The 22,293-nt window shown below is 40.3% G+C and overlaps 1 protein-coding gene across 1 annotated transcript in view; it reads left to right on the forward strand.

Annotated features, from left to right (window-relative positions):
- The window catches only part of LOC126162641 (zinc finger CCHC domain-containing protein 24-like), a 177,104-nt gene extending 155,726 nt beyond the window's left edge, over positions 1-21,378 (forward strand). The window contains exons 4-5 of the mRNA XM_049919275.1: positions 18,123-18,287; positions 18,762-21,378. Coding sequence (XP_049775232.1) covers positions 18,123-18,287; positions 18,762-18,875 — 279 coding nt within the window. The 3' untranslated portion in view covers positions 18,876-21,378. The remainder of the gene's footprint in view (positions 1-18,122; positions 18,288-18,761) is intronic.
- The last annotated feature ends 915 nt before the right edge of the window (positions 21,379-22,293 follow it).

Here is a 22,293-nt window from a genome sequence, read left to right on the forward strand (position 1 = left end):
GAAAGAAGGAGACTACACTGAAACTATATCCTGGAGCCGCAGTTGACTGATGCGATGTACAAAGTTGGCAGAGATGCGAATGTGATGTTCACACTTCACCACATATTTGCTGAGACTGTGTTTCAGTATTTTGCCAGCTTGTATGCAGCTGCACCAATATTACTAAATATGGGTTTTAGAGGAATTCTTTCCTTGCGTACCTGAGCAAGGTGATGTAGTTGTGGTAGCACTGCTGCTTCTGTTTTAAGACCCTTAACGATTTTGTATGACAATTCAGACTCAGTGAGAAGTGTTATCATCTTCCTCTCGATTTTATTTGTAGGATCTACATCTAAGTGATTACTTTGCTATTCACGACAAAGTGCCTGGCAGAGGGTTCAATGAACCACTTTCAAGCTGTCTCTCTACCGTTCCACTCTCGAATGGCGTGCGGGAAAAACGAGCACGTAAATTTTTCTAAGCGTGCCCTGATTTCTCTTTCTTTATCGTGATAACCATTTCTCCCATTGTAGGTGGGTGCCAACAGATTGTTTTCGCAATCGGAGGGGAAAACTGCTGACTGAAATTTCATGAGAAGATCCCGTCGCAATGAAAAACGCCTTTGTTTTAATGATTGCCACTCCAGTTCACGTACCATGTCTGTGGAACTATCTTCCCTACTCCGCGATAGTATAAAACAAGCTGCCCTTCTTTGTACTTTTTCGATGTCATCCGTCAGTCCTATCTGATGCGGATCCTACACCACACATCAATACTCCAGAATAGGGCGGACAAGCGTGGTGTAAGCAGTCTCTTTAGTAGACCTGTTGCACCTTCTAAGTGTTCTGCCAATGAATCGCAGTCTTTGGTTGGCTCTACCCACAACATTATCTATGTGATCGTTCCAATTTAGGGTATTTGTAATTGTAATCCGTAAGTATTTAGTTGAATTTACAGCCTTCAGATTTGTGTGACTTATCGCGTAATCGAAATTTAGCGGATTTCTTTTAGTACTCACGTGAATAACTTCGCACTTTTCTTTATTCAGGCTTAATTGCCACTTTTCCCACCATACAGATATCTAAATCTTTTTACATTTCGCTTTGGTCATCTGATGACTTTACAAGAGGGGAAATGACAGCATCATCTGCAAACAATCTAAGACGGCTACTGAGATTGTCTCCAATGTCGTTAATATAGATCAAGAACATTAGAGGGCCTATAACACTTCCTTGGGGAACGCCAGATATTATTTGTGTTTTACACGATGACTTTCCGTTAATTACTACGAACTGTGACCTTTCTGATAGGAAATCACGAATGCAGTCGCACAACTGAGGCGATATTCCATAGGTACGCAATTTCGTTAGAAGACACTTGTGAGGAACGCTGTCGAAAGCCTTCTGGAAATCTAAAAATATGGAATCAATTTGACATCCCCCGTCGATAGCACTCACTACATCATGAGTATAAAGAGCTAGTTGTGTTTCGCAAGAATAATATTTTCTGAATCCATACTGACTACGTGTTAATAAATTGTTTTCTTCGACATAGTCCATAATGTTCGAATACAGTATAACTTCCAAAACCCTACTGCAAATTGACGTTAGTGATATGGGCCTGTAATTCAACAGATTGCTTCTACTTCCCTTTTTGGGTATTGGTGTGACTTGAGGAATTTTCCAGTCTTTAGGACTACTAGGACAAGGCCGGCTTCGACCCAAAGTAGGTCACCCCAGACCAGGACGTCGCCCCAACGTAGGTCACACCAGACAAGGACTTCGCCCCAAAGTAGGTCACCCCGGATGATGTCCGTGACGTCACTGATGACGCAAGTGCCACACCCACTACCACATCCCTCTAGCGGGAAGTTTGAATTTTGGCAAGAAAGTGCCATGCCCCCTTCCAGATGGGAAGTTCAAATTCCAACAGGATAATGCATCACACCACCGTTATCTCTACTAACCTAACCACTTCCCTTCCCTCCCCTCCCCCAGAAAATGGCGGGAAGTTTGAATTTTGTCAGATTTTCGCGACTAACACGCCCACCTGGAGTTGGAATGAATTTTCGCGAGTGCCACGCTCACCTGGACTTGAAAGGAAATAGTTAAAGTCTACACCACAATCCTCAACCAACCATAACGTCACCTTACCAACCCACGTTGTCGGGCTAACGTACCCTAACGTGCACTAACATGTACTAAAGTGCACAGCGCATGACATCATCCAAAATGGTGGGAAAACGACTCTGCCTAAGATGGAATAAGTTTTTATTTTGCAAGCGATGTCTCCGCAACGAGATCTAGACTCCAACCGACCTACTACACATTACTGCCACCAGAGGGTACTGTCATCCCTCCTGTGACTTAATCTCAGATGGTGGTCTGTAGGGGAAAATGGCGCGAAAATGACTCAGGCTGCACTGGGCTGCTGGGGAGAGTAAGGAAGGAGTGCACTCTATTAATTTTGGAACATTTCACTGATGGATGGAGTATATTTCTCACCCTGACACAAAGCACTCGCCCTGATGTGCTTGGGGTCATGATACACAGTCTCCAGATCCGTAAACAACTCCTAATTTTTCGAAATAATTTCAATACAGACATTCAGACTCTTCCTAAGTAATGCAGCACACAGATGTGCAGACACAAAATCAACTCGTAAACTGCCCAAATAACGCATAGCGCAGCCTACAGACCTGCTCGCAAAATAATGCAACAGACACACAAGCAACGTACGCAGACACCACCCTCTGTCCACTAGCCAGCACAGGAGGATACCACAGCCCCTCGAAGTGATGTGGTTGTCAGCTGTCAAACCACACACAGATGCCCGTACACATGAGGTGGCGACATACTTTTATACTTGGTACCTGAGAAATTCCTCTCGGGATACGTAATTCCCTAGGCACCGTTGATGATGCGATCAAACAGGAGCAAAAACTTATTTACAGGACAAAGATGCTCCAAACTGGGACACGTGCGTGGGTTCGTCACTACCCTCCCTCTATCTGCGGTCTGGCGAAAACGCTGCAGAAATCCGATCCAGAATACTACAGGCTGCTTTCTACTTAGAAGTTCTAACGGACTATGCGTGACATGTGGCTGATGCATCATCACGCGTAGCTACTTACCATCGCAAGTGCATTTAGCGATGTTCACAATGTTATTCCGAAGCCACATTGCTATCTAAAATAATAACCAAGTCGAACTCTAGTAAATTGCATAGAGTCCCAGAAATACTTAACGTGCGCTTTTGTAGGAGTTTTCGTGTTGTCTCAGCTTGTATGCAGGGAAATTCTTGCCCTAACAGAACCTGTTTACGAAAATAGCGCAGAATAACATCTAATGCACTCTTCCCAGCGGTCCTAACGTGATACCCCAGTCCATCACATGTTATCCTTTCTGCTTCAACACACACAAACGTTCCCACCGCTATGTAGAGGCTCCTATATGCCAGCACAAAGGATGTGAATGAATCGAGCATTATGATTGGCTGTTATCGAATTTACCCGCCGAATTACTGATGCCATTGGTATCGAAGCACCATCCACCTCTTCTTTCTTTCTGCAGATGGGACTTTCAGCGGTAAATTAATTTTGCACAGATCACTAAATTGCATTGACAGTTAAACCCGCAAAGTTGTTTACAGAACATCAAATACTTACAAGACTCACAAGAATATTGGAAGCCAGGCGCATTTTTACCAGTGTAACTACAATTAAATATTACGATTGCTGCTACAGTTTGACACCGATCGATGTACAAGAAATGACTCCTCTTGACGGCTATGCTTCTAGAAATAATCTCAGTATCTATAGCACACATAATTATCCACATAAAAAAATCTCTCTCATAACCTCGTGGTTATCAATGTGCTGAATCTATACGTCCCTCATGATAGGACACACAGTCATCCTCTCTAGTCATACCACAACATAAGCCACAGTAACTTTACAATGCAATATATACACATTTTACACAAACAGTGCAGTTATCTTTTATATCTGCACAGCACCCGAAAAAATTATCGTTGCCTGCACTCACACAGACTTTATGTCAAAGTAAGAGCATATGGACTATCAGACCAATTGTGTGATTGGATTGAGGAGTTCCTAGATAACAGGACGCAGCATGTTATTCTCAATGGAGAGAAGTCTTCCGAAGTGAGAGTGATTTCAGGTGTGCCGCAGGCGAGTGTCATAGGACCGTTGCTTTTCACAATATACATAAATGACCTGGTGGATGACATCGGAAGTTCACTGAGGCTTTTTGCAGATGATGCTGTGGTGTACCGAGAGGTTGTAACAATGGAAAATTGTACTGAAATGCAGGAGGATCTGCAGCGAATTGACGCATGGTGCAAGGAATGGCAATTGAATCTCAATGTAGACAAGTGTAATGTGCTGCGAATATACAGAAAGATAGATCCTTTATCATTTAGCTACAAAATAGCAGGTCAGCAACTGGAAGCAGTTAATACCATAAATTATCTGGGAGTACGCATTAGGAGTGATTTAAAATGGAATGATCATATAATGTTGATCGTCGGTAAAGCAGATGCCAGACTGAGATTCATTGGAAGAATCCTAAGGAAATGCAATCCGAAAACAAAGGAAGTAGGTTACAGTACGCTTGTTCGCCCACTGCTTGAATATTGCTCAGCAGTGTGGGATCCGTACCAGATAGGGTTGATAGAAGAGAGAGAGAAGATCCAACGGAGAGCAGCGCGCTTCGTTACAGGATCATTTAGTAATCGCGAAAGCGTTACGGAGATGATAGATAAACTCCAGTGGAAGACTCTGCAGGAGAGACGCTCAGTAGCTCGGTACGGGCTTTTATTGAAGTTTCGAGAACATACCTTCACCGAAGAGTCAAGCAGTATATTGCTCCCTCCTACGTATATCTCGCGAAGAGACCATGAGGATAAAATCAGAGAGATTAGAGCCCACACAGAGGCATACCGACAATCCTTCTTTCCACGAACAATACGAGACTGGAATAGAAGGGAGTACCGATAGAGGTACGGAAGGTACCCTCCGCCACACACCGTCAGGTGGCTTGCGGAGTATGGATGTAGATGTAGATGTAGATGTAGATGCTCCTCAGTCCAAGGGAAACACCGTCCACCTTTTCGTTCTTTCTACAGACCTGACATTCAGCAGCAATAAACTATTTTACACTGATCGTCATATTGCACCGACAACTAAACCTCGCAAAGTGCCATACATATCATCAAATACGGAAAGACACCTACTCAATTACACTATCCTCCCACTGGGGCCAGGAGCTTGAATATTAGTGTGTGGAACCAATCTCCAACACAGCAATATATCAATGCGTACCGTGTCGATGTAGTAAACATACAATTCGTATCCTACACCATACAAAATCACCCCCTTTACTTCAGAAAGCCCTCAGTGAATCGAAGTCACTCTCAGAACTGATGTGCAAAGACAGTCTCGTTTCCCACTCGGTACCAACGCACTACTGTTTCTGGTCCAGACCTGCCTGCTTGCCTGCGTTTCTACACCCACCTCCAGACTCTGAGATTACATGAACACAAGTATTTCAGCACCATTTGCCACAATATTATATCCTTTTTGTGGTATTTCTCGATATCAAGCACACAGCAGTAGCCTCCCGATCATTCACACAACATAATTCCGAAGATATAGACGAATTTATTTCTTTACAAACCCGAAGTTTAGCTAGGTGGAGCATCCTCTAGACCACTGAGTAACTAGAAACAAACAGATGAAAAACGATATTCCACCCGCAAATACCGATCTCGCTGATGTAACAGATTCCAAATCATCCCTATAATTTACAAGCCAACTAAGGTCTTTCCCATGTCTAGAGGACAGGCAAACCTGTCTTCCACATGCCAGATGTACAGATCACAATCAATCATCTCTCAACTAAATAGAGGAGCAAAATGTGCAGAAGCAGTCAACTGACCAATTTACATGGGACAGAATAATGGTGCAGCACGAAGCACCTCCATACACAATCTGCTCTCTTGTCGAATGATGTTAAATTCAGACTGCGCTTGTAAGATGGGCGGCTTTTGTGATCAAGTGGAAATTTAAGAAGATTGTGTATGGAGGTGCATTTGTGCTGGACCGTTATTCCCTCCCATGTTAATTGGTCAGTTAACTGCTTCTCCATATTTCACACCTTTATGTAGTTGAGAGAAGATCAATTGTGGTGTGTGCATCTGGCATGTGGAAGACAGGTTTGCCATCCTCTAGACATGGGAAAGACCTTAGTTGGCTTGTAAATTATAGGGATGATTTGGAATCTCTTACAACAGCCAGATCAGTATTCGTGAGTGGAAATATCGTTTTTCATCTGTTTGCTTCTAGTTACTCAGTGGTCTAGAGCACACTCCACCTAGCTAAAGTTTCAGGTTTGTAGAGAAATAATTTCGTCTATATCTTCGGAATTATGTTGCATGAACGATCGGGAGGCTACTGATGTATGCTTGATATTGAGAAGTACCGCGAAAATGATATAATATTATGGCAAACGGTGCTGAAATACTTGTGTCCATGTAATCTCAGAGTCTGTAGATGGGTGTAGAAACGCAGGCAAGCAGGCAGGTCTGGACCAGAAACAGTAGTGAGTTTATACCGAGGAGGAAACGAGACTGTCTTTGCACATCAGTTCTGAAAGTGACTTCAATTCACTGCGGGATTTCTGATGTAAAAGGGGTAATTTTGTATGGTGTAGGATATGAATTGTATGTTTACTACATTGACATGGTACGCATTCATATATTGCTGTGTTGGAGATCGGTTTCACGCACTAATATTCAAGCTCCTGTCCCCAGTGGGAGGGTAGTGTAATTGAGTAGGTGTCTTTCCGTATTTGACGATATGTATGGCACTTTGCGAGGTTTAGTTGTTGGTGCAATATGACGATCAGTGTAAAATAGTTTATTGCTGCTGAATGTCAGGTCTGTAGAAAGAAAGAAAAGGTGGACGGTGTTTCCCTAGGACTGAGGAGCATTGTGACATAAAGTCTGTGTGAGTGTAGGCAAATGATAATTTTTTTTGGTGCTGTACAGATATAAAAGATAACTGCACTGTTTGTGTAAAATGTGTATATATTGCATTGCAAAGTTACTGTCGCTTATGTTGTCTAAAATGTGTATATATTGAATTGTAAGTTTCTGTGGCTTATGCAATGGCATGACTAGAGAAGATGACTGTGTGTCCTATTGTGAGGGACGTATAGATTCAGCACATCGATAACTGTGAGGGTATGAGAGAAATTTTTCATGCGGAAAATTATGTGCACTATAGATACTGAGATTCGTACCAGAAGCATAGCCATCAAGAGGGGACATTACCTGTACATCGATCGGTGTCAGACTGTAGCAGCAATCGTAATATTTAATTAGAGTTACACTGGTAAAAATGCGTCTGGCTTCCAATATTCTTGTGTGTCTGGTAAGTACTTGATGTTCTGTAAACAACTTTGCGGGTTTCACTGTCAATGCAATTTAGCGAAATGTGCAAAATAAATTTACCACTGAAAGTCGCATCTGTAGAAAGAAAGAAGAGGTGGATGGTGCTTCAATACTGATGGCATCAATAATTCAGCGGGTAAATTTGACAGGAACCAATCCTTTGTGCTGGGATATAGGAACCTCTACACAGCGGTGGGAACGGTTGTGTGTGTTGAAAGCAAGAAGGGTAACACGTTATGGACTGGGGTATCACGTTAGGACCACTGGGAAGAGTGCATTAGATGTTATTCTGCGCTATTTTCGTAAAAAGGTTCTGTTAGGGCAAGAATTTCCCTGCATAAAATCAGAGACAACACGAAAACTCCTACAAAAGCGCACGTTAAGTATTTCTGGGACACTATGCAATTTACTAGAGTTCGACTTGGTTATTATATTAGATAGCAATGTGGCTTCAGAATAACATTGAGAACATTTCTAGATGCACTTGCGATGGTAAGTAGCTACACATGATGATGCGTCAGCCACACGTCACGCATAGTCCATTAGAATTGCTAAGGAGAAAGTAGCCTGTAGTATTCTGGATCGGATTTCTGCAGCGTTTTCGCCAGACCGCAGATAGAGGAAGGGTAGCGACGAACCCACGCATGTGTCCCAGCTTGAAGCATCTTCATCCTGTAAATAAGTTTTTGCTCCTGTTCGATCGCGTCATCAATGGTGCCTAGGTGATTATGTATTCCGACAGGAATTTCTCAGGTACCAAGTATGACAGGGATGTCGCCGCCTCATGCGTGTGGGCATCTGCGCGTGGTTTGACAGCTGATGGCCGCGTCACTTCGCGGCAATGTCAGTATCCCCCTGTGAGGTCTAGTGGACAGGGGGCGGTGTCTGCACACATTGTTTGCATGTCTGTTGCATTATTTTGCGATCAGGTCTGTAGGCTGCGCTATGCATTATTTGGGCAGTTTATGAGTTGATTTCTTGTCCGCACATCTGTGTACTGCTTTATTTAGGAAGAGTCTGAATGTCTGTACTGAAATTATTTCGAAAAAGTAGGAATTGTTTACAGATCTGGAGACTGTGTATCATGACCCCAAGCACATCAGGGCGAGTGCTTTGTGTCAGGGTGATAAATATAATCCATCCATCAGTGAAATGTTCCAAAATTAATAGAGTGCACTCCTTCCTTACTCTCCCCAGCAGCCCAGTGCAGCCTGAGTCATTTTCAGGCCATTTTCCCCTACAGACCACCATCTGGGTTTAGGTCACAGGAGGGATGATAGTAACCTATGGTGGCAGTAATGTGTACTAGGTTGGTTGGAATCTAGGTCTCATAGTGGAGACATTACTTGCAAAATAAAAACTTACGTCCATCACAGGCCGAGTCGTTTTCCCACCATTTACCCCCACCATCTTGGATAACGATAAGTGCTGTGCACATTAGTACATGTTAGTATACGTTAGTGGCATCTGAGCGCTATGGGACTTAACCTCTGAGGTCATCAGTCCCCTAGCACTTAGAACTACTTAAACCTAACTAAGCTAAGGACGTAACACACATCCATGCCCGAGGCAGGATTAGAACCTGCAACCGTAGCGGTCGCGCGGTTCCTGACTGTAGTGCCTAGAACCGCTTGGCCACCATGGCTGGCTACATGTTAATGCACGTTAGTACTCTTTAGTACGTGTTAGTGTATGTTAGCCAAACAACAGGGGTTGGTAAGGTGACATGGCACTTGGTTGAGGATCTTGGTGGAGATTTCCTTCCAAGTTCAGGTGGGAGTGGCCATTCGCGAATTGGAACTTCATAGGTGTTACAGTAGATCATTTATTATACCCTGCAAGTTGGGAAGAAGCCAGTTTCCCTCAAAAATTCTAACTTCCCGCACTAAAAGTAGGAAAGGGGGAATCGGTACTTGCCTGCAAATTTCATCCAAATATCATAGTAACCACCAAAGACAATATATACCACAAAATTTGAATTTCCGAAGATCATAAGGTAATATATACCTCAAGCATGGGTTGGTAGGGGGACATGGCGGTCGGTTGAGGATCGTGGTGGAGACTTAAACTATTTCCTTCCAAGTCCAGGTGGACGTTGTCCTCGCTAAAATTCACTTCAACTCCAGGTGGGCATGGCACTCACTAACATCTGGCAAAATTCAAACTTGCCACCATTTTTCGGGGGAGGGTAGGGGAGGGAAGGGGTTAGGTTAGTGGTGGTAGCCCAAATGACATATCTTCCAACGATTTTCTTTGGTTAGTATAGATAACAGTGGTGTGATGCATTATGCTGTTGGAATTTGAGCTTCCCACCTGGAAGGGGGCGATGCCGGCCTTGTCCCACAACTTTTAGGTATGGATCTTTCTGTGAGTGAGCGGTTATATATAATTGCTAAATATGGAACTATTGTATCAGCATGTTCTGAGAGGAACCTGACTGGTATACAATCTGGACGGGAAACCTTGCTTCTATTAAGTGATTTAAGCTGCTTTACCACACTGAGGATATCTATTTCTATGTTTCTCATCTTGGCAGTTGTTCTTGCTTGGAATTCAGGAATATTACTTCATCTTCTTTGGTGAAGGAGTTTCGGAAAATCGTGTTTAATAACTCTGCTTTAGTGGCACTGCGATCAGTGACTTCACCATTGTTATCACGCAGTGAAGGTATTGATTGCATCTTGCCACTGGTGTGCCTTATGGATGACCAGAATCTCTTTGGGTTTTCTGTCAGATTTCGAGACAGACACAGACATCTATATGTCTGTACCCACAGATCTTATTGTAGTCAACACACGACATTTGGACTGTAGTTCTGTTCTTGTCAGCTTGCAGAATTACAGTTTCCTTGTCCGCTCATAGATTTTTCAGTACTGCTTGTTCTCCTTTGGAGATGTAGGATCATAGTATTGGCACCTGCTCTATAAGTTTTGCAGCAAACTTCTGCTGTTTCCAGTGGGAAAGACACTACAAAATGCTCCACAGAGCTAAAGTAACCTGCTGTTGGTAGCATTTTTGCAGTAGGCGTGAAATTTTGTCCTTGAGGAAGGATCTTTATTGTATCCTTGTCCACATGTTTCTCAGTGAGATTAATTATAGTATAGCTCCCTCATCTCGTCTTGGCTTAATGTGCAAGTAATCAGATTTTGCTTTTTGGCATGTAAATGTTTTTGACTGCCTAGATTCTGCCTGCAACCATGTTTTATTGTCATCCCATTCGCAAGAATCTGCAGAGAGTTTAGCCAAGATGTAAAAATGGAAACAAGGAAGCTCTTTTAGGTGTCAACTAGCAGCCATCAAGTCTCACAATTTCTCTCTTTTACTTGAACCAGGCTTCCATGGCACATAATCCTACTTGCTGCTGGCATGTTAAGGTGATGATTGATTTTAGCGAATGTAGGTATAACATGTTCATCTCAACATTTTGTTAGGAACATCAGCACACTGAAAAGTCAACATTTCTTTTGGCAGAGATTAACTGACTTGTGTATGTTGTGGAACAACTCCTCCCTCATGTTTCCTTGGTGCAGTTGATAAATAGTGAGCTTTTATGCTGAAGAAATTTGCATTTCATGGAGTATCAGAGTGTGCTCTGTAAAACAAAAGAGCATCAAAGGACACAGTGGACTTCGGGAATCAAACTCAGCTACAAACAGTAGCATGAGACCAATAGTAGCTCAATGTCTAGTCGGAGTCCAGGCAACAATAGCAAAACTGGCAGCACTTGGAGAAGATGGTTGGGTTGTTCATTGAAATATTGTGCAGAAAATGGAATCAACAATGGCTGAACACCAGAAGCTCACTATTAATGAGACTATGGTTGGTTTGTAAGTTAGAATTTATTTCATGTACTTTCACTCAGGCTGTCATAGAAGCACATTCCTCCCATGTTTGTTCATTATGGAACAAATATTCATTAGTCATACGAAATATTTCTTCAGCGGTTGCTCGTTTGGGTAGTTCTTTGCAAAAACGAGAAAGAAGTTGTGCATGACCATTAATATCAGGCACTCTTGCATCTGAAGTGATAATTTACAATTGCTCTTTACTTTCCCCTTCAAAATGTCTTCAATTTCAATAGCTTGGCAGCTGATTGCGTTAGCGGAAAGAGGAATTTTTGAAATTTCAGCACCGTAGAAGCTCCTGAGCCAAGGACTATTTTTACCATTTCTTATATGCTGGCATTAACAACTTGTCTGCTATTGTGTGTGGTTTTTTGGCCTTTACAGTAAGACTGAATACATTATAGCTAACTTTCTGTACTTTTTGCATAACTCATACCATGTTTGTGTTTGTTTGTGTGTCTATCGACGTGCCAGCGCTTTCGTTTGGTAAGTCACATCATCTTTGTTTTTAGATATATTTTTTTCCAACAAAGTTATAAGCTTCACTTGTTTCTTATTTTATTCCAACAATTAATGAAAATAATTCATATATTTATTTAACAGAGAAGGATGTTAACGAAAGTAATTTCAGTTTACTAGCAACCATAGCAGCATTACAAAGTTTTCACCAACACAGCTAACAAATAAATATATTTAAATGGTTCAAATGGCTCTGAGCACTATGGGACTTAATTTCTGAGGTCATCACTCCCCTAGAACTTAGAACTACTTAAACCTAACTAACCTAAGGACATCACACACATCCGTGCCCATGGCAGGATTCGAACCTGTGACCATAGCAGTGACGCGGTTCCAGACTGTAGCGCCTAGAACCACTCGGCCACCTCGGCCGGCTAAATATCATTATATTCCCTTTGAATTATTTTCTGTTTCCCTTTTTGGGCTCGATGGTTACACTGCGGACCAATCCTTACAATGAACTTACTTATATCAGAGGGGGCGTGGTTAATACCATTGTAGTAGAAAATACTGGTGTAGCAGTTACGAGATTCACACAATTGCAGAGCACAATTGTGAAGAAACTGAACTAAAATACTCAAACAATGGAAAGTCTAGCAAGGGATAATAACAATAATGTCAAACTGAAATACTGTATTGTTGTCTGACAAGGCATGGGTCCTTCAGCAGTGACCGAAAAGAGCCATAAAAGATCAAGAACCAGCAGCAAATTAGAGCATATGTAACCAGCTGTACACAAAAGATGCAGTGTTACACAGTACTCTCACCTTAGTAGCATAACGAGTGCAGTGCTACAGACAAGAATACAATTAACTTAACCCTCGAGCAGGCGCGCTGATTTTAATAAGATGAGCAGGCGCGCGACACTTTGTACACAAGTAGGTAAAAGCTGTCATTATGCTACCAAGGGAAACGTGTGAGCTAAAGCACAGTTTAATTTTAGTTTCTTTAAACAACAATACAAGAAACTTATATTACATCGCTAATTTACTATTTGATTAGACAAATAAGAAACTCTCATATCATTCTATTACCGCAGCTGACATATCAATCTGTTCCAATGCTTTAAGCACATACTGAACAAAAACACTCTTTCACTGCAATATAGCACGTCAAAGGCTTTATACAGGGTGTTACATAAAGGTACACCCAAACTTTCAGGAAACATTCCTCACACACAAAGAAAGAAAATATGTTATGTGGACATATGTCTGGAAACGCTTACTTTCCATGTTAGAGCTCATTTTATTACTTCTCTTCAAATCACATTCATCATGGAATGGAAACACACAGCAACAGAACGTACCAGCGTGACTTCACACACTTAGTTACAGGAAACGTTCAAAATGTCCTCCGTTAGCGAGGATACATGCATCCACCCGCCGTCGCACGGATACCCTGATGCGCTGATGCAGCCCTGGAGAATGGCATATTGTATCACAGCCGTCCACGATACGAGCACGAAGAGTCTCTACATTTGGTACCAGGGTTGCATAGACAAGAGCTTTCAAATGCCCCCATAAATGAAAGTCAAGAGGTTTGAGGTCAGGAGACCTTGGAGGCCATGGAATTGATCTGCCTCTACCAATCCAACGGTCACCGAATCTTGTTGAGAAGTGTACGAACACTTCGACTGAAATGTGCAGGAGCTCCATCGTGCATGAACCACATGTTGTGTCGTACTTGTAAAGGCACATGTTCTAGCAGCACAGGTAGAGTATCCCGTATGAAATCATGGTGGTGAATCGAGGAAGTACAGTACATACTGACAAAACTAAAATGAGCTCTAACATGGAAATTAAGCATTTCTGGACACATGTCCACATAACATCTTTTCTTTATTTGTGTGTGAGGAATGTTCCCTGGAAGTTTGGCCATACCTTTTTGTAACACCCTGTATATTGAAGAAGTATCAGTTATCAGTTCCTTCCATCTACACAGTTAATTGTCTTGCGCATTCTCGGGAAATGCTTTACACTTCTCGTAAGTATGCACTGTTTTTACATGTCCTTTGCAAACAAAGCTATGGCATGAGTTACACCTTAAGGTAATAGATGTATTTCTTGCTTGTCTGCATGTCACACACAACCTCTTTTCTTGGTAATAGACTCCTCAGTTTTTTCAACACGTTGATTTTTGTATTTGATGAGGAAAGTTGCAGTGTCGGCAGGAAGTGAAGGAATATTAGCTCTTTCCACAAGTTGAGGCTTCATAAAATGGTTCAAATGGCTCTGAGCACTATGGGACTTAACTTCTGAGGTCATCAGTCCCCTAGAACTTAGAACTATTTAAACCTAACTAACTGAAGGACATCACACACATCCATGCCCAAGGCAGGATTCGAACCTGCGACCGTAGCAGTTGCGCGGTTCCAGACTGTAGCGCCTAGAACTGCTCGGCCACCCCAGCTGGCCAAGGCTTCATAAGAAACGGTACAGAATCTTTCAAGAAAATTCTTCTCTTCTTTTTAGGATTTACCTCATTTGCATGAAAAATTATTTAATCACTCGTTCCTGCTATATCCATTAGAGCCATGGCCATCATCTTGTTACCCATGCGACCAAATATGCACCTCCCACTTGACTGACCGCGTCGATTCCTTCCTTTGCCATATTGTAATCCAAAACTACCTCTGAAACTTACTGGCAGATTAAAACTGTGTGCCGGACCGAGACTCGACCTTTGCCTTTCGCGGGCAGGTGCTGTACCATCTGAGCTACCCAAGCAAACTCACGCCCTGTCCTCACAGCTTTACTTATGCCAGTACCTCGTCTCCTACCTTCCAAACTTTACAGAAGCTCTCCTGCGAACCACCTACCTACCTCTGTTTTACCTGTAACTTCGTCAATGGTTCCAAAATTGCACCTAGTTGAAAGTAGTATAACTGCCTTGTTTTGTTACGGAACATACGAAACTAACGTCATATCAGTCTGAAAACCAAATGAAGAGGAGTGTATAGACCTACATTTCCCAGGTAAAAATTGTTGTGGGATCTCGCGTTTGTTTTTTCTCAACATGCAGATGCATGTTAGTCGCCTTTTCAAAAGGGAGTTGGCTATGGAACTGCTAGTGTACCAATTATCCATTGTAATGTTTCTTCCTGAGCCTTCAGTGTGAGTAACTAGCCTTCCTACAATATCACAGGGAGAATTAGAAACATTTATGGCCCTTTAGATTGTTTTCCACAATATATTACCAGTGAAGAATGTTCTAGCATCTGCTAAAACAAAAATCTTTATCCCATACTTCGATGGTTTGTTCGGGGTATACTGAACGAAAGAACAGTGACCCCAGAAAGCTTGCAACTTTTCATCTACTGTCAAAAATTGTCCTACGCTATAAGCATTATTGCAGTTCAGCACAAAATCATCTGATATTTGCAGCAAGTTTATCAATTACTCTTCTTTCTTGCCTTGTACTCTTGTCGTCAAAACGGATACGTCGTAAAAGGAACAGAAATCTGCTGTAGCTCATCACAGCTCTTGTAATCTCCATACCAGTACCATCCGCTGTCCACAGTTCAATGACATTTGTGTGGTTTGCTTTCTTAGTCCCGATGAGATACAGCAATCCCAACAATGCCATTATTTCACACCTTGTAGATTCCTTAGCATTCCTTTCTCTGGAATATTGTACACATTTTTTCTTAGATTGAATGGATATGTTGATACAATTTCATCAATCATTTCCAGGCTAAGTATTGTCCATAAAGCCTCTGTTTCACACGTGACCCCTCTGGCAGGAAATATTTTTACAATATTATTTCTTTTTATTTTCATAGTCACATTAGGGCATATTTTATTCCATTTACACGTTTTGTCTGTCCCAATAAAAATACCACCCGTGGTGAGTGGCTCTTCACAGTCATCATCTGAATTGTACTCTTGATCAAAATCTGCATCGTTGTCACTTTGTGTGATAAATTCCTCTTCTTCTTCTTCAGAGTCATCATCGTTTCTGCTGCCTGGTACAGAGTTGAACTATACTCACTAAGCAACCAATTAAGCTCATTGTCTGTCAGCTTTGATCTCACCCTGCACAGTGATATAGCGACTTGTTACATGTTATCTTTTGATTAGATTAAAAAGGAACGAAATAAAAGTGAAGGAAAAATTACTTACATGAACGGGCACGTGGCATACTTTGCACTCTAAGATGACACACTCGCAGTTTATATTAAATTACTGTAGCTCATGTGAACCTATGACAACACAACTTCTCACTGTGCTAGCTGAAACAATAATGCAGGAATAGGTAGGGGCTTGCTACTGTAAAACAACAATGGAACTGTGCACAACAATGTTATATGCAGTTGGTGCACTTTATACACAGGCGCGCCTGCTCGAGGGTTAAGTGAAGTATAACAACAATAGAGACTAAACAAATTAAAGAGTAAAAAAGTTATCCACCATCACCACATACTCGAGTCTGGTCACTAACATCACATAACTCATCAAAGGCAGGGCTACCTGTGAAACCAGTCATGTGGTCTACAAGCTAAGCTGCAACCACTGTGCTACATTCTATGTAGGGATGACAACCAGTAAGCTGTCTGTCCACATGAATGGCCACTGACAAACTGTGGCCAAGAAATAAGTGGACCATCCTGTTGCTCAACACGCTGCCAAACATGATATCCTTCATTTCAAAGAATGCTTCACACCACTGTGCCATAAGGATCCTTCCCACCAACACCAGCTTTTCTGAATTGCACAGATGGGAACTTTCGCTGCAATACATCTGATGTTCCTGTAACCCTCCTGACCTCAAACTTCGTTAGTCACTGTCCTCACCCATCCAGCCCCTTCCCTGTTCCCATTCCACAACCACACCCAGTCTTTTTATTTCTCTCCTTTTCCACTACTCCCCCTCCCCCCTCCCTACCATCTAACCTGCAGCACTTCACTATCTACCACCCCCACCACACTATCCCTTCCTGCCCTAGCCTCCTCCTTACCCCCATCCAGTCGCCACTCCCAACATGCTTTGGTGCTGCTGCTCGCAGTGGGGTTTCAGATGCCTGATACTGTAGTCGTGTGTGTGTGTGTGTGTGTGTGTGTGTGTGTGTGTGTGTGTATGTTGCTGATGAAGGCCAATGGCTGAAAGCTTTAATTGTGAGAGTCTTTTGTTGTGCCTATCTGCAACTCAGCATCTCTGCTAGGTGGTGAGTAGCAAGTTTCCTTCTCATAATACTGTTACATTTAATTTCTATGAAAATATAATGGTTAGCAGCATGTATTAAATAATTAAAGAATAAACAAATACCTTCTTACCTAAAAGAAATAAATAAAAATTGTAGTGTGTCTAACATTGAGGTCCATGTTCACATCACACCGCTCACTTTGTGGTGGCACTCTGGTTGCAGAACACTGGTTAATAGAACACCGCGTACAGGGTGAGCATTAACCCCATCCCCTGCCACCTTTTCTGACAACAGGCATGAAGACCTGAGACATCATAGGTTATAATCAAACTATCATCATCTATGAATTGTGGGTAGTTCTGACAGCTACTACTGCCTGAGGGAAGTTGTAGCATTTAAGTCAGACCTCTTCTTTCAACATATTATGTTCCAGCAAGGCAAAGAACTGTTACAAGGTAGTCAGAATGTTCACATACTGTTTGTAAAATAGTATGCAACATTTATTTCTTGGTTGGATGCATGTATGAACACACATTTCGTATGATAAATATGAAATCTCTCTCCAGAACTCAGCAAAAAGTAGTGTATGGTCTTATCATCAATAGGCAAGTAAGAATGAGACTGGAAGATACCAAAAAATAATCTCAGTGTTTTAAAGTAGTGCACAAGAAAGTCATCCAAGACATGGGATCTAGAACAAAATGAATGGGAAGCATATTTTTGGGAGACTGTGGAGCTCTTTGTGTACGTATGAAAACTTTTGTGTGCCTATTTGTTTCGTTAATGAAAAGGTATTGCTGAACAGAAATTAAATAATTGACTGTTTTGTATAACATTTCCAAATATTATAAAGTAATTATATTTACAAAAAGCACAGGAACACGAGCAGGATAAATGAAGATGTCACACTTATCAAAGATGGTAAGGTGTTCTTGTCAGACAAAATCTAATACAAACTATATATTAACCCTTAAAAAATCTCATAACTTTCTTTTTATGAGACAAATAATGAGAAGATGGATGGTTCTATTTTAAACAGAGAATTAGAAACAAAACTTGTTGTAAAAGAAGAAATTACATGTTTTGTTTGTATATTACCATACCACTCTTCATTCTTTAGTTAATGGGCCTGTAAGTTACACCCATGTTATCATTTCTAGGCAAGGCCTAAAGGTGAAGGGCTTACTCCCTACCAAGGAAAAAAGCGGTGCTTCGGGGAATATAAATGTCCCAAGTGCAAAAGGAAGTGGATGTCAGGCAACAGTTGGGCCAACATGAGCCAACAGTGCATTAAATGCCATGTGCACGTCTTTCCACATAAGCAGGTTTGTTTGACAGTTTGACATTATTAGTAGAAATATATCAAATAAACTAACATTTGTTCTATGATTTTTACGTCATTGGTAGATCACAACATGAAACTTAACAGAACCTTTTGAGCCCCAGTGATTTCTGCCACAACCTACCAATTTATACATTTGTTTTGGAGTAACAATGCCTTTAGCATTGGTAGTTTCATGCTAAAGTGGAAAATAGTGGGTCACGGCAGAAACCACTGGAGCTTAAAGGGTTAGGATTAATGCATTTGATGAGATCAGGGTTTTTTTTCTGTTTATTATGCTTTGATTATTGTGTAGCTGCTAGAGTATGCATTCACTTGTTGCTGTTCTTGAATAATAACTATACTGACCATAACAAATGTGATATTTACAAAAATTATAAGAAGATGACATTTGCAAGTATATAGTAAGTATAAGTATATTCCATGAGATATTTCATTCAAAACTGTTATGTTCCAGCGTCCTTTGGAAAAACCAGATGGACTCGATGTTTCAGATCAGTCTAAGGTTCATCCTCAACATCTGTGTGAGAAGTGTCAGACACTAGGTTATTACTGCAGAAGAGTACAGTAAATTAAAGTAAAGTATATGTAACAATATGTGTACTATGTGGCCACATTCCTCACACCTGAATTTAAAGCAAATAGTACAGCAGTGGAAAATCAAATGTGAGAGAGACATGAGTAACATTAGGAAACTGGAATTATTTTACTTATAAATGGTGTTCTTGTTATATGTGAAGAAAACAGAACTCAGCTTTATCATTGAAGAGCCAACACAACTGATGATGAGTTGTAAAAATTATATGTCATATTTCCTTTGCCCAGATAGGCAAGACGACATTGACAGAATGTAAAATTATCCTCTTACATGACTGCTGAAGTGTTGTTACATTATCAACTGATGACACCTCTGTATGTCCTTGCACCCATTCCACACATACACTGTTATAATTTATTCTCTTATGATGGTGTTATTTATGGTTACCTTGTAGACCAAAGAATTTAATGTCTCGTGTTTTACTAACACTACTGCTAGATGACACTACACTTTTATATTCTAATCTTTAAATATGATTAATTTATTTATTCAACTTTCTTATAATACTGAATATGACCTCTAGTCAAGAACTGTTGGCTACAGCAGTTAAAAATAGTGTAGAAGATGACCATTAAATTCCACAATGGATTCTGAAGCATATGTACAAGTAATTTGCAGATCTGCTAATATTAAGATCAAAGCTGTGATCAGGCTGTTCAAAACTACTTTAAGCTGTATATATTTTTCCAAAGAATATTGTTCTATAGGTGATCAGTTTCTTCAGAAATAACATTTGAGCTGCATTTAAAAACAGTGCCTACTCAGGATCTACATGCTTGGTGTAATACAAGGCCTTAGGTTGCTGATCTATATTTGTTGTGACTTACCTTTCACTCATTTAAATATTTATTTTTTGTTCTATTTGTAATTTTTCTTGAAGCCAACATCACTGGAAGGTTAATATAATGGCTATCATCTTTGAGAAGAGACAAAAAGTTAATAAACCAAGACACACAGGTCTTAATTTTATGTATGCAAGGTAGCTCAGCAATTTCAAAGTTTGGTATATTTTGCAAAAGACCAATTTTCCAGTGTGTAAACTAACAATTCAATATAACACATGCATAATTTTACACAAATTCCTGTCAAAATTTATCTTCATTTAACTCCAATATCAAGTGGTTTTATTGTGTTTTTCTTCTTTCTTGCTATATTTATCACCTATGATACATACTGTTCTACAACTGCCCCCCCCCCCCCCATTTTCTTTATATGAACATGATGACGTAAATAATTTGCATTTCTGTCAACTCTGTTATCATTTCTTGTAGAAAGATTTCTACTATTCATCATATCAACATAATCTTTTAGTTCAGTGTCTAATTTTGGCAGCAATGCATTTAAGTGATATTTTAATTCTACACATAACAACTTAGCTTTCATTTTACAATGGGACTTGCCATACACTAGTCACAGTTTGGCACTTCACATTTTCACTTTATTATTGATAGCATCAAAATAGTATCAAATGTTTCATTGTCAGCACTTTATTCATGCAGCTTACTGAACTGTGATGTAGAAGTAATGTCAATACGTTTGTGTGAGCTAATTATTTATGTTTTACCTTTATAGATCATTGTCAGTAGTCTTTATTTAATCTGGCTGATTCATACTCTGTTTTACTTTGTAATTTAAATAATAGACAAAAGAAGATCCTCACATGAATTTATGTTTATGTATGTGACAATTTTTTTGAAAAGTAAAACTGAACTATGTTACCATTATGATCTTTACATAGTGTGCTTTAAGCTGTGCATTATGTCACCTTAGCATAAAAGCAAGGCATTCTGAAGTCAGGTAAAGCAACTAAAAAAAATTAGCTTTATGAGGAGCAAACAATTACTGGGCAGATTTGTAAATAAATAAAGGTAATTTAAAGTCAGTTTCATACTGCTGAGGCTGTAAAAAGCAAAACATACATAAAATAATGTGACTGCTCAAAAGCCAAAGAAAAGTTTGGAAATTAATAACTGCAGTAACAGGCGAAGTACATCAAACTTAAGAAATGTGTATTTTAAACTTCTGATGTATTTTGTTCTCATAGCTTCAGTGTTTCATTATAGAGTGCGACTATAACAATTATCTGAGGTGGAATTAGCAAAAGCACATTCTACTATAAATTATTACATTTGGTTTTGGTAAGCACTTCAACATGTAATGTAGACAAATAAATGCAACAACCCAAGAAATACCACAGATATGAAATATAAACAAAAATTACAATAGACCAAGGTGCATAGATACATACATAACCACAGTGAAAATTTCAATGGTTTTCAAACTAGTAAGACTGATGCAGAATACTCAAAACACTTTTGTATTGCAATTTACCTCACTCCATTTATGTCTGGCTTCTATTAATTCACATCTTCTTTTCTTTTTTGACTTACGTACTTGATATTACATCACAACAAGACACAAGTGATGAGAAAATGTTTACTAATATATGGAATTTTGTTTTACTTATGGTCAAAAATATTGCTGGACATGAAAAAAGCTCTCTTCAGAAACAAATGAACCTACAAAGAGAGAAGTTGTTATTACAGAGAAACACTCCATGATAATGTCAGTTGTCAAATGAAAATGCATTGCCAACTTAAACTTTTGCACTTAAACAACTGTTCAATTCAGAAAGTAGTAAGACTGACCACTGTGACAATGTCATAATTTTACATTTTGAACTCAGTTGTTCAAATAATTGCTTGTACCAAAAAATGAACATTTCTTAAACACAATGTGTTTTTACTATTACAAAATTTTTGTTATATGTTCCATACACAATATGACTATGTGAATTCTTAGTGTGTGCAGTTAATAATGAAGATGACAAAATCATTGCATTCATTGTGTTGCTTTCATTATTGTTGATGAACAATTATTGTATACTTTTCAAATTTTATTAAAGCTGTTACATGAAAAAAGTTGAAATTATCAATAAATAATGTTTACACCATTACAAATTCCCCCCTCCCATCATGGTTCACTTACGTTACGTATATCTAGCAATGTGTGATACTACATAAAATAAGGGAAAGGCAACCACTCACATATGTTGTTGTTGTGGTCTTCAGTCCTGAGACTGGTTTGATGCAGCTCTCCATGCTACAGTAAAGCTGCATGCCCTCGGGAAAAATTACAGCCGTAGTTTCTCCTTGCTTTCAGCCGTTCGCAGTACCAGCACAGCAAGGCCGTTTTGGTTAGTGTTACAAGGCCAGATCAGTCAATCATCTGGACTGCTGCAACTGCAACAACTGAAAAGGCTGCTGCTCCTCTTCAGGAACCACACGTTTGTCTGGCCTCTCAACAGATACCCCTCCGTTGTGGTTGCACCTACGGTACGGTCATCTGTATCGCTGAGGCATACAAGCCTCCCCACCAATGGCAAGGTCCA

The sequence above is a fragment of the Schistocerca cancellata genome, chromosome 2 (genome assembly GCF_023864275.1).
Source record: "Schistocerca cancellata isolate TAMUIC-IGC-003103 chromosome 2, iqSchCanc2.1, whole genome shotgun sequence".
In the NCBI taxonomy this organism is placed as follows: Eukaryota; Metazoa; Arthropoda; class Insecta; order Orthoptera; family Acrididae; genus Schistocerca; species Schistocerca cancellata.